Here is a 16,775-nt window from a genome sequence, read left to right on the forward strand (position 1 = left end):
CGCGACAAACCACGCCTTCGTAATAGTTTCTGACTAAACCTTCATTTTGAAGAGCTGAAAGGCGTCTTCGTCTGTTATATCCAAACCCGCACCACGAATAACAAGAACACCTTCTGGATCCCCCTATTAAATACTAATAAAGCTACAGAACGGCACATAGCGTAGGAATTTGTATCTCGATCATCACCTCCGTGAATGTTCCACAGACAGAGGCACAGTCTTTATCGGTTGGACCTGTTGCACAAACGGAAACATTTAGAACGATCAATCTCGAAAAAGTTTGACTGAAACTGCAAATGTAAGCAAACGCCCACCTACGCATGTTCCTCCATCTACGACACAGGCTGGATCGCAGTCGGTGCAATTGCCAGTTGCAGTGTCGTTATACGTTCCTAGAACGTGTTGCAAACCAAACTCTGTCGAAATAGCTTGGAAAGACGGTGGGCGGAACCACCCGCCGTTTCACGTGACTTGGTGCTCACCTGTAGAACACTCTGCTCGTCCCTTGCTTACCAGAACGAAGAGCAGCAACGCATAGAGTAGTGTTGCACCGCTCACCATTGCAGCCGCTGTCCTGGAATGCTGCAGGGCGACAGTACAATGCCGCAGGTAAAATGTCACGGCTAATAAATTAGGCACGAGACTAATTGATATCAGTAAGAAGTGACGCAGCTTTTCCGTGCATGAAGTAGCTAACACACACAAATATTTTTAAAAATTGCACATGTACTAAGATGCTATCAACGATCTTAGCAAAATGTGTGTTCACGTTCACGTGCTAATCTGCATACAAGTAAAGACATTGATATCAAACTGTGGGCGGGGTTAATCACTTGATCGCACAATGAAGGCTTTGATCCTCGTCGGAGGCTATGGCACGCGATTGCGACCTTTGACACTTTCTCGTCCAAAGCCCCTCGTAGAGTTTGCCAACAAGCCCATGCTCATGCATCAGGTGGAGGCCCTGGTTGAGGTGACTGCAAGCTTACTATTACAATTTCTATCCGAAATGGCTTAGCGACTCGATTCTGTGCAGGCTGGAGTGTCCCATGTTATATTGGCAGTTAGTTACAGAGCTGAGCTTATGGAAAAGGAGCTGAAAGAGCACGAGAAAAGAGTTGAGATGACATTGGGGTATACGCGGTGATGGATAGGGGTGATAGTGATTGGTGTGTTGTAGCTAAAAATAACGATCTCAATGTCTCATGAAGAGGAACCCATGGGCACAGGTAGTGAGGCTGTTTATGTGGTGTTTGCTGATTGATTTAAATTGTGTGTGTGTGTGTGTTGTGTGTGTGTGTGTGTGTGTGTGTGCTTGTTTTTTCTACAGCTGGTCCTCTGGCACTTGCTCGCAAGCTCCTCACAACCGATTCTGAGCCATTTTTCGTACTGAACAGTGACATCATCTGCAACTTCCCATTCAAAGAAATGCTTCAGTTTCACAAATCACATGGGAAAGAGGGCACAATAGTGGTATGCTACACAAAACCATTAATACTAATACATGTATTACATCGATTATTTTAATTGATATAATGGAACCATTTCAGGTTACCAGAGTCGAGGAGCCTTCGAAGTATGGCGTTGTAGTGTATCAACCGAATGGCCGGATAAATCGGTTTGTAGAAAAGCCCCAAGTGTTCGTATCAAACAAGATAAATGCCGGAATATACATATTCAATCCTGCAATTTTGGACAGGATAGAGGTATGAAAAACTGGTCAATGTGTCTTACGTGTTATCAACCAGACTAAGTGATGTAGAATGTGTGATGTGAAATGTAGCCGAAACCGACTTCTATTGAGAAGGAAGTATTTCCTCGTATGGCCGAAGGAGGACAGCTTTACGCATTTGACTTGAACGGTATCTTTCTGACAGTTTGTTTTAATTAATTAACTATTATAAATAAGATTAACTCTGTGTTAATATTAATTACGCAAATAAAGATTATTAATCCAGTTTATGTTAATATTAATTACACAAATAAAATTATTAATTTACAGATTTATGCCAACTTTATGTTAATATTAATTACACAAATATAAAATTATTAATTAAAAAATCTACATTGGTACTTTATGTTAATATTACTTACACAAATAAAAAATAATTAATTAATTAACAGATTTATATTCAGTACCAACTCTATGTTAATATTACAGAAAACAGTGCTTCTGGGATCTACTCGGATCCTTTGTAAAGTCATGTCTTCTTTCTAGACAGCCGTGATGGTCTAAGTACTTCTGAAGCAGGGTTTGCTTCCGGTACTTGTAATAGACTTTACAAACCAGACTGATCTGGTTGAGCACGACAAACATATTAATTACACAAATAAGAAATAAATATTAATTAACATATTTACATTCAGTTCCAACTCTGTTAATATTAATTACACAAATAAAAAATAAATATTAATTAACAGATTTATATTCAGTACCAACTCTGTTAATATTAATTACACAAATAAAAAATTATTATTGTTAACAGATTTATATTCAGTATACTGAATTTTAATATCAAAGAGCAGAAGCAATAAATATGTGCATTAATTATCCTAACCCTAGGATCATTAGATCAGTTAATGATTGTTACACGTTTATTGCATGCACCCATTCATCAATTGTATTCTACCTGTTGTAATGTCATCGCTGTTGCCATTAGGATTCTGGATGGATGTTGGTCAACCGAAGGACTTTCTCACTGGCATGTGTTTGTATCTCAAGTCATTACAAGATCATAACCCCCAAAAGCTATATAGTGGTGACGGTGTTGTGGGCAATGTTCTTGTGGTAGGTAAACCTTCGTAATCAGTATGTGCTTGCTATAGACACTTAAAATATGATGTGATTACTGACACATAGGATGACACAGTGAAAATTGGAAACAACTGCAGAATAGGTCCGAACGTTGTATTAGGACCCGATGTTGTCATAGAAGATGGTAAGGAAATTTATTTGCAAGGGTTGTTATTGTTTGTGGTACTATGCTTAGGTGATTGTAGGGGTTTGTATATCGAAGTGTACTGTTCTTCGAGGTGCACGGATCAAGTCTCACGCTTGGCTCAATAGTTCGATCATCGGCTGGAGGTCAACGGTAGGACAGTGGGTATGTTGGCTGTCTCACACGTGGATGCGTGCTCACTCGCTCACACACACACACACACACACACACACACACACACACACACACGTGCACGTGCACAGACAGACACTGCTGTGGTGCTATAGTTCATTTATGAAAATATGTATGGACAGACAAGCAGACAGACAGACAGACAGACAGATAGACAGACACTGCTGTGGTGCTATAGTTCATTTATGGAAATGTGTATGGACAGACAAGCAGACAGACAGACAGACAAACATGCATGCAAAAAGCACCCACGCACACACCCACCCTTATATCTACATTTACATACTAGAGGACACTGACACAAGTGCCAATCTGTTTTAGGTTCGTATGGAGAATGTTTCTGTTCTTGGTGAAGACGTTGAGATCGGTGGTGAACTTTACATCAATGGTGGCCGTATTCTACCCCACAAAGTTATCAGTGCATCTGTTCCCGAACCTCAGATCATAATGTGAACGTGGGTGGGACGATGGAAATTAGATCTACGGCAAGTTGCCAACAGTCAGCCGATGGTTTTATGTTCTTTTACATCAGGATATTAACTCCAGTCTTTGCACCGTTTGTGGTACTGTCAACACTAATGAAAGCCATCCAGTGTGTGTGTGTGTGTGTGTGTGTGTGTGTGTGTGTGTGTGTGTGTGTGTGTGTGTGCGCGTGCGCATGCTTGTGTCTGTGCATGTGTGTGTGTGTGTGTGTGTGTGTGTGTGTGTGTGTGTGTGTGTGTGTGTGTGCGTGTGTGTGTGCACGCACACACACATGCATATCCCTTGTTTATGCTCATATACAGTGACACAGCACACACATCATGTATTCACACCCGACAATGCACTTATCATGAAACGAAAGCCATGATGCAGAAGCAAAAGGCAAATATGATTTGGTTCACATGAACCATAAAAATGCTAAGATAGACTGTCTACGATTCCATGTATCACGAATTATGATATAAAACGATGCAAAAAGATCACATATCCATTGCCACAGCTCCAGCTTGTAATGCACCAGACACCTTGCCTGCCATCTTCTTCTCAATGCAGTCCACAACCTCTTTGTATACCAATTCTAAATGTATTTGATAAAAATTGATATCGGCGACAATATTTTGTAAATAAAGCTACCACCTTTCCATTCAGGTATTGTAACGTCCAGTTTTTCAAACGAGTCATCGTATGGGTCACACGTTGGCTACCGAAACACAAACTTGTGAGAGATAATTTGTAAAGAGTGGCAAGCTGGTTGGGAATACGAACCATTACTGTAGTGTATTCCGGCATGTGTACATGTGTGAGCGCGTATGCATGAGTGTATCCGACTAACATACATGCATACATACACACAGTGTTCGAAGCAACTGAAGTAGTCACAAAACTTAGAGTGACTGACTAATTAAATTAATATTGAAATTATTAATTATTAGTAGCCTGAGCTTACCTCATCAGTAGGATCTGAATATTTTGCAAAATATGGATGAGCCAATGCATCAATGGCTGAAATCCGTTGGTCTGTGTCCAGCACTAGCATCCGTTCAAGAATATCTATAGCTGTAAGATATATGATTGCCTTTACAGAGACTGCCTGCCATGCTGCATAAGCATGTCTTGTGTACCTAAAGGATTTGCACCCACAAAAATCTCGGAGAACGGTCGTTTCGGCGTGCTTGGAAGAGACTGGAGGTACGACCGAGCCTAGAGTAGGAACGCAGATCTTACACACACACACACACACACACACACACACACACACACACACACACACACACACACACACACACACACACACACACACACACTTGTAATATTGTAGTGTAGTCAGTACTTGTAGCTTACCGAGTCGCTGGTGATCTTTTTCATAAACACGGCATCTGGTGTGCCAACAAGCTGAAGTATCTTGTACAACTGGTCAATGTGGTCTGATCCGGGAAATAATGTCTTACCGGTCAGCAGCTCAGCCATGATACAACCGACCGACCAAATATCAACTGTGGCACACGACGGCTGCTAAGCGCACACGAAAGCGATGCTAAGCTTCAAACGATTAATTACCATTCTGGCTGTAGTGCATCCAATTGAGCATGATTTCTGGTGCTCGGTACCATCTTGTTGCCACATAGCCGGTCATTTCGTCATCTGTGGCTCGAGCCAGGCCAAAGTCCAAAATCTTGGGGAAAATGTAATTTCAACTGACAACATTGCTAATGAAATTGTGAGTTACTTTCAGTTCACAATCTTCGTTGACTGCAATATTGCTTGGTTTTAAATCCTGTTAGAACACGAGTGTATATACAGAGATATTTATGATAGTAAACCGTGACAACTCACTCGATGTATTACACCAGCTGAATGAACATACTGAACAAAGAAAACACACAGAATTACATCTCTTGTATAATGGAAAGTACTTAATTCGGGCATTGCAACAACGTTACTTGTCACAGTTAAGCAGCTGCGTACAATGTCGAAAGCAGGCTCTTATACTTTATATATAACCCCAAAATGAGCGCTCTCTAGAGTACATACGCCTGTGCACTGCCATTCTCAGTGTTCGAAATTATGGCAGACGTATTGTCATCTTGGCAACCTCACAATTTTCAGTCACCAAGGAGTTTAGGACTGTTACATATATTTCATAAATATCAAATAGTGATACTGATTGTTCTGGTAGGTAAACGAAATCCCAAGACTCCAGAGGCACGGCCACCCCAGATTGACTTGAGCAACTTCACTATTCTACTCTACACCATAATAACAAAAATTCACTGGGTCCACCATAACTTGAGTGACTCTAGTCGTCGGGATGGCAACCTCGCTGGAATAATTGGTCACCACAATAAGTCAGTTAAGTCGTCAAATGGCAACTTGACAACCACTTTTTCGAACACTGCATTATAGTGTACTTCCAAGCAATAGCACCCAGAAAACAAGGGGGCCACTGATAAGCATAGGCAGTAAGTGATTTGTACAGCTTGTGAGACATGTCCAGCACTTAGCAAAATAAATTAGGTTTCTCTCTCTTCTTGACAGTTTGTTGACACTCGCAACTCAGTGATGCCTACATTTGAGACCTGGCAATTTTGTGGTGACAAACAAACAAACAGACAGACAGACAGACTCTTGCTCATGCACTTGAGATAACACAATTGCACAGAAAGGCCACCCGTAGCTACTTTAGCAAAAGAACTTGACTCACAAACTCTGCCTACGTTCATTGCTCAGCATGAAGCAAACCATCTGTACACATTATCATCAGCAAATCATTCTTGGACAAATAGCACTAAAGGGCATTTATTTATTTATTTATCAATTAATTAAAGCAAGGATCCCTTGCTCTCATTGAAACTGCAATCTCTGCTCAAAATGCAACAACTCTTCCTCACAGTTTGAGTGCTTTGGGTGAAAGACACCACAAAAACAAGAAGCATCTACTCCAGGAAGTTGATGTGACTCACCAGTAGCATAATATGGATGCAAGATTCTTTCAATCTGGTGTCAATACAGACTAGCCCCACCCATGTTTGCAATAGATTCCTGAGACTACGTGCCAGTCTCCTGATTATGCATCGAAAGTTACATGCCATACAACAATTGTAATAAAATTTAAGTGCCTCAAGAGTCACTCTATCACCTGACCTTAAGACCACGGAGTATCTGGTAAATGAGAAACTGAACATGATCATCACTTAACGACTGAAATTTAATGATGTTGTTCAGGTCGGCTCCCATCAGTGCTGTAACAAGGTATCTGCACATACATCATAACAAAACAACGATCACAAATAGACACAGAAGGAACACTCTCACAAATCCCGAAAATCGTCCAGAGATGAATTAGGAGTGAAAACATCCAACAGCCCTATGACCTGCAACATAATATCCACCATTCTAGCCAGAATTTTTTACCAAACATCAATATAACATCATCATATCACTATTAGAGTCAGAATGGCAGCATGTATATAGTTACTCACGATTGGTAGACTATTCATTATAATTGCCACTCAAATATTGTTGAATAAACCTCATTGAACTTAATATAAACATAACACAGACAGACAGACAGGTAATACAGTAGATTATTACAATGACAAATTGACTTAATTAATTAAAACTGGAATTGTGAGCTGACCTAAAAGAATAAGGGTGTACAAAACATGAGATTTAAGTAGAACACCTGCTGCAACCACAGCCTCATTAGCACCTCTTGTGTGAAAGGTCAACAGGAATTCACCTCAAACACCAACAAGAAGACCATGCACTCCCTTAGACTACTGTACTGTACCGGATGTGTCTGAAATGAGAATATGTATTGTTCTGTAGCAACTTTAAAAGCATCAAGACCACTAATGTCTTACGATCGGTGATGGATCTTGTAGGAAAACATCCCACACTATGTTTGCTAAGGCCTTCCAATTCTGTTCCCAACTGTCAATAAATGCTGTTTTCCCTGCTCCAAACGTCCATTCCCTCTCCCAACTGTCAAAATGATGGTACTGGTGAGAACACTGTAATATCAATAATAAAGACATTTTGCTGTACTTAATGAGAACAATTTGCACCAATAAATGATCACCTAACCCTGTCGACCTCAATAAACTACAAAATACAAATAATTTTTTAATTAAAAAAATTGACAATGACTGACGATGATTAACGAGGATTGGTGATGGTTGTCTATGACTGAATTAAAATTGCAAGATCTAAGTCTGTCTTGTCACTCCAAGTTTCTAAACGCTTAATTATTTAAGCATAGAAATAGAAAGTAAAACCAATAATCATGTAATCACACACAGCATTGACGTACTTTATGTTCAGTACTTCCCATGATTAAAAAAGTACCATTCAACTTGTGTGTACAATGTAATATAATGTAGAGTTTTCTATTCCTTGCATAAACATACTCCACGAAAATGCCCTACAGATGAACAACACCACTGGACTCACATTCTCGTGGTCCATCACTTTCAACAGCTTTAGTTCTCGGTACGTGCGCTTGGCGTGGACTTGTGACTGAAAAGGCCTCGCTAACTTCTTGATTGCAACACTTGTCTGCGTCTCCACATCCAAAGCAGACCTGTTACAACACAAAGAGATCCTGTAATAGCATCATGAAGACTGACACCTCCGAATAACCGTATACTGCATGTCAAACAGCGCAAGTTGTCGCGCAAGTGTGTAAAGTGTGTGTCTAGGTAATTTCGACCATTAGCTTTGACGTCACGTTCCCTAAGCCAAAAATGTCGTCACGTTGCCTAATCAGCGATTGTTAGCAATACGAATACAACGAATACGATTAGGTTTGCAAAGTTTTAGTGAATAAAGTTGTTAGAAGCAAGAACTTACACGACTTGCCCGTAGGCGCCGATACCGACGGGGCTGAGTTGCTGATAGCGTTCTGGAACTTCCCACGTCGTTCTGTTAAGTTCAATTCGGTAAAAGCCATTGGGTAAGGCATCCATATCGCACCCAAAACTAACAAACTACTACACAACAGAAGAAAATGTTGCGCATGCCCAGTTATACATTCAGTTTGTAAGTGCCCGGATTACACCTTTGGAGTCAGACTCTGTTCTTGCAAGTAGCAAATGATGATATGCTTGTGGTGTTACCGGTAAGTAAGGTTGTGAGTACTGTAGCGTTGCTGGCTAATTTACCATGTAAGCTAGTGAGATCGAGTAGCCCGTTCTTCGCCCGGGCTGACTAGTTGGTTGTTAGTTAATTAATATCCCGTTGAAGACAAATAAAAATCTACCCAAGTGTCCCGGCCGTTCTGGAAACGTGTGCTTAGATAGGCATGGTCTTGGTGCAAATGCAATCAGAATTTGGAGAGAAACGCAAGAGTGGCTTGATGAATTAATCAATTGATCAATTGATTCAATCAGCAAGAAATCTTCGATCGCTGAAAGCGTTGCGAAGGACGACGACACGTACAGTCGATCTACAGGCGTGAATCCAGCGTTTAATTTTGCTTGGTGCCCGGTGCGCGGTGCCCGGTGCCCGGTGCCCGGGTGCCCGGTGCTCGGTGCCCGGTGCCCGGTCAATCTCAACTACAACTACTAGACTATAAAAGGCGATGACAACGATCGGATGCGACAACGATCGGATGCGACAACGACTATACCATTAGCAAGAATCATGCATCATATGATAAAAATTCATCATCACTATGGTTTTTAATTCCATTCTACGCGGATGTTTCCTAGCAAAGTCATCAACACTAGCGTCATAGCTCTAGTCCAAAAATGCTCTAACTGATTGCCGCCTAGACATTGCCGCGAAACATCCGGGAAATGAGTGGCAGACCCCCTAAGAACCTTGGCGCCCGGAACGTCGGGCCTTAGGGTAGATCCTCGTCTGATCTAGACGGTACTGGTGTGAGCGTGCGTTCGAATGAACTGGAAAGTGCTAATTAGTTAATACCCCGTTGAAGGCAAATGCAACTATCAGCGAATTTCCCGTCTATAGTTTTGCGTACCAGTATATCCGGGCAGCAGAAACTTGGAAGTCACGTGCAGTTACTTACTCAACTGGATAATCAATTTCCCGTATAGACGATACGTCTCGTCTCGCAGCCATTTCGACGGTCCTGTTGGGACGTCGTCACTTCCAAGACGTTGCTGCCGTTGCAGGGAACAGGTGTATCGAACGTGGCAGCCATTAGACGGCCGTACACAGGCAAACAAAGGTAGGCGTATTTTTAAAGACCCGGATATAATCGAAAATATCTTGCACTTATCGTCGTCACTGGTAATAAACTACACGTTCGTGCATACAGTCCGAGGTCAGGAGTGGGCAGTTTAAATTTGGTGGAGATCCACTGAGTCGTTTTAGAGAAATTTGCGAGAGAATGAAAGCGGGTTTGATCGGCAAGAAATCGCGTTGTTCCAAGAAACTCTGGAAGACGACGATACCTTCACTGTTGAGATCGATAGATTCGGCGTGCGCGAGCAAAATTTGGTAGCGCTGCGACTCGTCGTTATGGAGATACGCGAGTGCATAGAAACACAGGCAGACAGACAAACACACAGACAGCTCTCTTATATATATTTAGATAAACGTTATGTAACGTTTTTAATTAATTAATTATTATGCATGATATTGTCTCCATCGAATTACTTAGGTCTGGACTACTATTTGTGGTTATAGACTTAACTAAGAGTTTAATTGCAATTATAATTAAGAAAGCACTAACGCTATTCTAGGGACCCTTATCATGCAATAAATTATTGTGCAAGACTGATCTCCAGAGGAGGAACCAGAAAATCTGGGACGATCATGCTTTAGTATTGTCTTTAGTGCTGCAAAGTTTGTAACGAATAGCGTGTGCTGCCAACTTGCCGTGTGTTGTAGTGCACGTGAGAAATAATTTGAGCTCCAAAGCAGTTACCGGACATATGCATCTACGATATACATGCACAAGGATCTATAAATCTACACAGTGATGCTTAGAACGACTGCACAATTAGCAGGACCACGAATTTGCTTCTCTCGACTGCCAGCTTGCAGTGGCGTAGCTATAGAGGGTATGGGGGCACAGACCCCAAATTTTTGCCATTAAATTAACTTCTAATGTTAATTCTATAAAGTGAGGTGATGTCTTGCGAGGTCTTGTTTCTAGTAAGTAACCTAAAAATTCTAACCCTTCGTTTCTCAAGATCTCTATAATAGTTTTATCGGAGAGTACGTTTATTACCAAATATTTTTGTATTTTTAGACTATACCTATAGGCCTAGGATAGTTATAAAGTTTCAGCACTATAGTGAAGCTTGAATTCCATAATCCCGTTCTGCCGTGGAGAAACATTTGTGTACGGAGTCAGACCTATATCACCGCAGCCCATACTTCACCATTAAGTTAAAACACATTTTATCCTCTAGCTAATTTGTTGCTGATACTATCGTCTGCCTAACAATTGAAACCCCCACTGATGACGTCATGAGATACGCCCCTGCATATACAGTACGTGTATTTAATAGCGAAGGAAACGTGGCGGCAAATTGAAGAGGTTCTTGGTCTCCAATAATTTTCCTACCTCGTTGCAAATGCAATAGAGCATAATTTTGTTGCACTTGATTGTAACGTTTGGCTCCCCAAGCCTCGAAACGTTCCTACTCCTATAAATGTAGTTATTTAAATCTACAGCATTACGTGTATTTGCAGAGTCACTGTTTAGCAGAGTCTTTACGCAGAGTGAAAAAATTAATTGGCGTATGCCTTGATGGTTCGTACGTCTTTCAAAACACATTGAAAGCGTTGCTGATTAGCGAAGGAGGTCCGATCCGTTACATTCGGTGATGCTTACCCTTTCCCTTGCCTAACATATTTGTATGATTCCAAATCAAACTTTGTTTGGCCGTTCGGTGCGCGACTTACTCAGATATATTGCTCAATTTCAGTTGGGGCAGAGATGGGGTAGACAACATCCTACTCAAACACATTGCAGTAGTGGTGTTAGCCACGCCCTAGTTTGCCTATCACATAATCATGCGACGTTCGTTTAGTTTCATTCTGCGTCTAACATGGTCTGGATTGCTGTTGTGTTGTCACTGAGTTGCTTGCTGGAATGTGTTGATGGCTCTCATTTTCGTGGAGGCATTATCACATGGAAACCCGTTTCTCAATCTGACCTCACATCAGGCAGTTCGGGATTAGAACCACTAACTGGATTTACAGTCAGAATTGTTGAGTCTGGAAGAGAGTTTGACAAGTCTGATTGCATTGTTGTGTTATTGAAGGTCGAGTTTTCGTACAAAATAGCATGGAGAAGATCTTCTCAATCTCCCGTCTGTACTGAAGAAGACATTCGGAAACAAACTCTTCAGCCCGGGGAAAAGTCGTGGGACTGTGTTCAAGGCTGCAGTGGAACGATATCAGCAGCTCCTTACTTTTGCACCGACTATAGTGAATTAGAAGACTGGACACAAGGAGAATACACGTTCCAGTATACCTTTCAAAGTTCTGGACCCTTTGTTGTCAGGTCAGAACCACCAAAACTCGCGTGTTTCAATGTAAGAGTAACGCTAGACGACTATCTATAATAGCGTGCATGTGTGTGTAGCCACAAAGGTTGCTGCTGGATTTCAGCCTTGATTGTAGGTGGAGGCGACGATTGGTCAGTGCCCACCACAATTGATTTGAATCCTCGGCCTGACAACGGCCTAATTAATTCTTCACCAATATCCGCCAATACTCCAATCATTCGTCTTCTCAAAGGTTGCAGCTACAGCATTCCGATCCACGTCGATGATCCAGACGGAGACGAAGTGCGATGCAGACGAGGAACCAGTTTGCTCGAATGCGGTGACATTTGCGAAGGTCTTCCTGGTTCCACCATTGTCGCCGTGAGTTTCAGCTGTTTGCTAATTTGCTAGTCTTCTACTTTGGTCTCGACTCGTGTCTTAGAAACCTTGCACTATCGAGTACACGACGACTCAAACGGGTTGGTTTGCTGTCGCTCTGATTCTCGAAGACTTCATCAGCTCTTCGTCTAACACTCCCCTCAGTAAAGTACCTTTGCAGTTTCTGATTCTCGTAAGCGAGACGGACGGAGAAACATGCAGAACACTACTGCGCTTTAGCGAAACGACGATAAAAGAAGAACAGGCGTGTATCGCCATACCACCCTTGGGGACGTTTAGCACATCGATAGAAGTGATCGAGACGTCAACAGCAAAGTGATGCTTAAATGTGAATAAGACGACAGAACCTAGTCAGGCATCCTTTTTTTGTATTTTGTAGACTTTCGGAAATAAACTTGGTGGCACCTCAGGGTTTACAACAAACACAAATTCAGCAAATTGGAAGTAACAAAGGAATCAGAGTCAATTGGACACCTACTAATGAGCAAGAGGGTCAGCACATTTTTTGTTTTGTGGCTCTGGATACAAACAGGTAAAGAACATACACCAGCTGGTTACTATAGATCCATACGATTACATTTTTATTAATTAACTTTGCAGATTAAGCACAGAGCAGCGATGCATAACTCTTCTTTCAGGAGGTCTATATCCCGTCTATTTTCTTGTCGTAAATAATATTCACCGCATTACTTTCTAGCCACAAGTCCAGACGTGGTGCAGAATACAAATTTTCCCATTGGTAACCAAGTACCTTCGAATCAGCGAATATTTAGAGTGAAATTCGACCAGAAGGTATGCCATATTAGTACAACTGCAGACCGCTTGTAGTCAGGAGCTTCTAAATTGTTAGATTCATACTCCATCAGTTTCTAGAATGATTCGAATATTTTCGACCATAAGTGATCCTCCTGACATTGTTGCCGAGCTGGACACGCACGATGCAAAAGAAGTCTTGATAGAGGGCGACACCCTTACATTTTACCTGCCTGATGTCGTATGGACTCTGGAAGATGGCGTGCGGTATTACATACTGATGGACCCTGGAGCAGTCGTGGGGCTGAGATCCTGCTCGGGAGGTGGTGCTCCGTTTCGTGGTATTTCGGATCCAAATGAATGGTATTTTGAAACGGGTATATCACTATACTTATATGTTTAAAATATTTTGTATTAATATTGATCTGTTTCTTGCCTACACCCACAGTTTTATCAAACTTAGATCCATGTGAACCAAATAATGGTAAAGGTGATTGTGAGTACGATTGTTATTCGTTTGATAACACCTATACGTGTGCGTGCGACAACAACAATGGATTCGTAATTGCCCCCGACTTACACTCTTGCATTCACCTCGAATTCGACACAAAATGTTCATGCGTCAACGGGGCGTGTCGAGGAGGAGGAGCCTGTGATTGTTTTATCGGGTGGCAAGGCGCGACTTGCGCAACACCCTCTTGTCGCTTCCAAGCCGATTGCTCGGAGAACGGAGATTGCATCGCTCCCGGCGTGTGCGCGTGCAGACCCGGATGGGGCGGGCCTGCGTGCAACGTCGACTTCTGCTCGCGCTACCGATCCTGCTACTCCTGCACGAGACGCACAGGATGCGGATGGTGCGATGAAGAGCAGCGATGCTCTGCAGGAAGCGGATACGGCCGAACACGCAGCAGCTGCCCGTCGTGGTTTTACTACTATTGTCATGCCATTGTGGAAGACACGCCCTACCCCCAGTCTTGCTCACTCCAAGTCTCTCACGCAAAGTGCAGAGACGACTGTCTGGATAACTCGTATCTCCGCACGAGAGGTCCCGGGAGCTACGAATACTGTCAAAAGTACGTGGAGGCTTGCAAACGCTACGCCAAGTGCTACTCTAAGACACCGTCGTGTCTGAACTGGTACGAGGAAGAATGCCGTTTTGGATTGATCGGGGAGAGCTCAAGGAGACGACGTGCGTAACGCCGGCAACCAATTGCATAATTGTGACTAATATTAGTATTTTTACTGTAGAAGTTAGAGGTAATCCTGAAGAAGAATTGCATAGTGACGGTAAGAAAAATTGGTAAAGTTATGAAGTTAGGGGCGGGTTAGGTACAGGCAACAGACGCTACCTCCTACTTCATGGTTGGTTACTGAACTACACTAAGGGGCCGGTCAAGTGTCCAGGAGGAGGCTGGCAAAATTTACGGAGGTCTGCATGGTTTGATATGTGTCCTTTGCAAAATATGCCTGCTAAAAACCTCTGGCCCCCGCTGTCTGTCGGTTAACTATATGTATATATATATATATATATATATATATATATATATATATATATATATATGTATCTATGAGAAAGAAAAAAAGACCAACGTCATGAAGCCAATGTCACATCAACTGGGAGTATTGTCCACCCTCTTGTGTGCGAATACACACACACACACACACACACACACACACACACACACACACACACACACACACACACACACACACACACACACACACACACACACATCATTCCATAACAATTCATGTATTTGCCAGTCTGCATGTAATTTGCACCATCAACTTTCTGTCAAATTGTGGCTTTTTAATGCAAGAATGTTGATATATAAATATCAATATATTTTAATACAGATAACACAGATAACACATATCCGCCATAAGGACGGAAGCACAAAGAGTCTGAATCGTAATATCGCAATAATTAGGTAGATAGTGAACAATCACTAAGTATGTACAAATAGCATTCTGTTTCAGGGTTCAAGTGCGGTCTAGGTATGATTTCTAAAGTTGGTCATTTCTATTCAGCCCGCTTACAAAACAAGTAAAGCAAGAATTGCCGCTATCAGCAATGCAAGTGTGCAAAGCTCTTAGAAATAAAGATACTGCTCTTGCATACAATTCTATAGTATACAAATAAAAAACCTGAAATTACAACCCCCAACAGAAGATGACCTAAATGCGTACTGACCTCTACAAATCACTGAATTTCAAACTTATGGCCACAACAGCAAATTTGCCACCCCCGGACACTTAATAATGACCGGTCCCTAAAGCTTAGTTCACAATATGTGCCGCTCACTTCAGCGAGGCGGCGCGGGAAACCGCTGGCTGCCGACGTCATCCGCGCAAGCGTGTTGCGGTCCGCAGTCTCTTTTCACAAATAGCATTTCTGCAACTGTGTCCTCTGTTTGGCACCCGAGCCATGGTAATTACAGTACCCGGATAAATTAACCCCCGTGATTTGGCTCTAGGGCCAAGTTCAACGGGGCGTGGGTTTTTATCTAGACATAGAATACTAGCCTACCCTCAGCGGCACGCCACTCACGTTTGAAGTTTGCCGCTTTTGCCGTGCGGCATCTGTTCGCAAAGTTACCGTTTCCGCTCTTTCTGATGAGCGCCGTGCCACTTGTTGCCGCTCAGGTGAACGGTACATATTGTGAACCAAGTTTAATTCAATTATAACTGTACTACAGTAATGCTGCAATTATATATTTTTGTATATTTTGTAAATTGTTTGGAACCAAGCCTACAACTGGCGCGAGTCCACTAGCAGCCAGGCCTTCCCAAAAATCCTGACACCGCCCCTGCAAAATTCATCATTTTACAATCTAATTGACACTCATTTGCACATCCTATTTAGTACTCGAACCGCAAGATTCAGGAGTCTTCGTAGTAGACGAAGTTGTTAGGAGAATCGGAGAGTCGGGAATATTTCCGGACGACAAAGGCTTGTTGCGTCGAATAGCGTGGGTGGAGAGTCGATTCGGTTTGGATGCGGGAACGTTTCACACAGGCGATACTCCAGTGGGAATATGGAAAATAGATAAAGAAATGCTGGAAAAAACCAAAGACGTAGAAAAGTATCCGTTGCTGAAAGAGAAACAAAAGAAAATACTAGAAGAGTTTGGGATCAACTGGAACGCCGTGACAATGCTAGACTTACACAAACCTCTCATTGCTGGCCTTGCTGCTCGCCTCTTGCTCGCCATAAGTGGAGAAACGATTCCAAGCAAATACATGGTAAGAGAACAAGCGGAATATTGGAAGAATTTTTACAATAAAGACGAAACAACGAGCTCAGCAACATTCTTGAAGAAATTGGAAAGCATCCGGACCACCTTCTCGCAAGAGTCTGTACTCTGTAAGCGTATAGACAAAAAGTTGTCGCACAATTTGTAATAAAGTTGTGTAATTTTAGCGTGCGTAAACGGAATCTACGTGCGAGAGACGAGCAGCTGTTTGTGCGAGCCAGATTATACGGGTATTCTATGTGATCAACTAGACTGTGGATGTACCGGATCGCGTCAGTGTTCGG

The 16,775-nt window shown here is 42.3% G+C and overlaps 3 protein-coding genes across 3 annotated transcripts in view; 2 read left to right on the forward strand and 1 right to left on the reverse strand.

Annotated features, from left to right (window-relative positions):
• The first annotated feature begins 824 nt into the window (after positions 1-824).
• LOC134197576 (mannose-1-phosphate guanyltransferase beta-A-like) lies at positions 825-3,676 on the forward strand. Its single transcript, XM_062666924.1, has 10 exons — positions 825-973; positions 1,037-1,117; positions 1,181-1,229; positions 1,331-1,473; positions 1,551-1,706; positions 1,784-1,862; positions 2,661-2,788; positions 2,861-2,939; positions 3,001-3,104; positions 3,453-3,676. The coding sequence occupies exons 1-10, from the start codon at positions 845-847 to the stop codon at positions 3,582-3,584; spliced, it is 1,080 nt and encodes a 359-aa protein (XP_062522908.1). The 5' UTR covers positions 825-844; the 3' UTR covers positions 3,585-3,676.
• Positions 3,677-3,911: 235 nt separating this feature from the next.
• LOC134197575 (mitogen-activated protein kinase 14-like) lies at positions 3,912-8,630 on the reverse strand. Its single transcript, XM_062666923.1, has 12 exons — positions 8,466-8,630; positions 8,067-8,196; positions 6,927-6,985; positions 6,756-6,867; positions 5,448-5,477; positions 5,341-5,388; positions 5,172-5,286; positions 4,956-5,107; positions 4,736-4,814; positions 4,561-4,670; positions 4,251-4,314; positions 3,912-4,191 (listed from the first exon to the last, which is right to left on the reverse strand). The coding sequence occupies exons 1-12, from the start codon at positions 8,579-8,581 to the stop codon at positions 4,094-4,096; spliced, it is 1,113 nt and encodes a 370-aa protein (XP_062522907.1). The 5' UTR covers positions 8,582-8,630; the 3' UTR covers positions 3,912-4,093.
• Positions 8,631-11,641: 3,011 nt separating this feature from the next.
• LOC134197716 (uncharacterized) overlaps positions 11,642-16,775 on the forward strand; it is an 11,066-nt gene continuing 5,932 nt past the window's right edge. The window contains exons 1-12 of the mRNA XM_062667063.1: positions 11,642-11,794; positions 11,858-12,099; positions 12,181-12,463; positions 12,525-12,796; positions 12,861-13,013; positions 13,082-13,122; positions 13,179-13,273; positions 13,332-13,611; positions 13,683-14,423; positions 14,483-14,521; positions 16,101-16,601; positions 16,659-16,775. The exon at positions 16,659-16,775 is cut by the window's right edge and continues 138 nt beyond it. Coding sequence (XP_062523047.1) covers positions 11,642-11,794; positions 11,858-12,099; positions 12,181-12,463; positions 12,525-12,796; positions 12,861-13,013; positions 13,082-13,122; positions 13,179-13,273; positions 13,332-13,611; positions 13,683-14,423; positions 14,483-14,521; positions 16,101-16,601; positions 16,659-16,775 — 2,917 coding nt within the window. The remainder of the gene's footprint in view (positions 11,795-11,857; positions 12,100-12,180; positions 12,464-12,524; positions 12,797-12,860; positions 13,014-13,081; positions 13,123-13,178; positions 13,274-13,331; positions 13,612-13,682; positions 14,424-14,482; positions 14,522-16,100; positions 16,602-16,658) is intronic.

This window comes from Corticium candelabrum, chromosome 22 (assembly GCF_963422355.1).
Source record: "Corticium candelabrum chromosome 22, ooCorCand1.1, whole genome shotgun sequence".
Classification (NCBI taxonomy): Eukaryota; Metazoa; Porifera; class Homoscleromorpha; order Homosclerophorida; family Plakinidae; genus Corticium; species Corticium candelabrum.

Excerpts from the sequence above, each read along its gene's own strand:
- LOC134197576 (XM_062666924.1), top strand. The coding sequence starts at position 845 with ATGAAGGCTTTGATCCTCGTCGGAGGCTATGGCACGCGATTGCGACCT. Across the intron at positions 1,230-1,330 it reads AGAGGAACCCATGGGCACAG|CTGGTCCTCTGGCACTTGCT; the intron begins GTAGTGAGGCTG and ends TTTTTTCTACAG. Across the intron at positions 3,105-3,452 it reads GGTCAACGGTAGGACAGTGG|GTTCGTATGGAGAATGTTTC; the intron begins GTATGTTGGCTG and ends AATCTGTTTTAG.
- LOC134197575 (XM_062666923.1), bottom strand. The coding sequence starts at position 8,581 with ATGGATGCCTTACCCAATGGCTTTTACCGAATTGAACTTAACAGAACG. Across the intron at positions 5,108-5,171 it reads GATGCACTACAGCCAGAATG|TTGATATTTGGTCGGTCGGT; the intron begins GTAATTAATCGT and ends CGTGTGCCACAG. Across the intron at positions 4,815-4,955 it reads AAAAGATCACCAGCGACTCG|GCTCGGTCGTACCTCCAGTC; the intron begins GTAAGCTACAAG and ends TTCCTACTCTAG.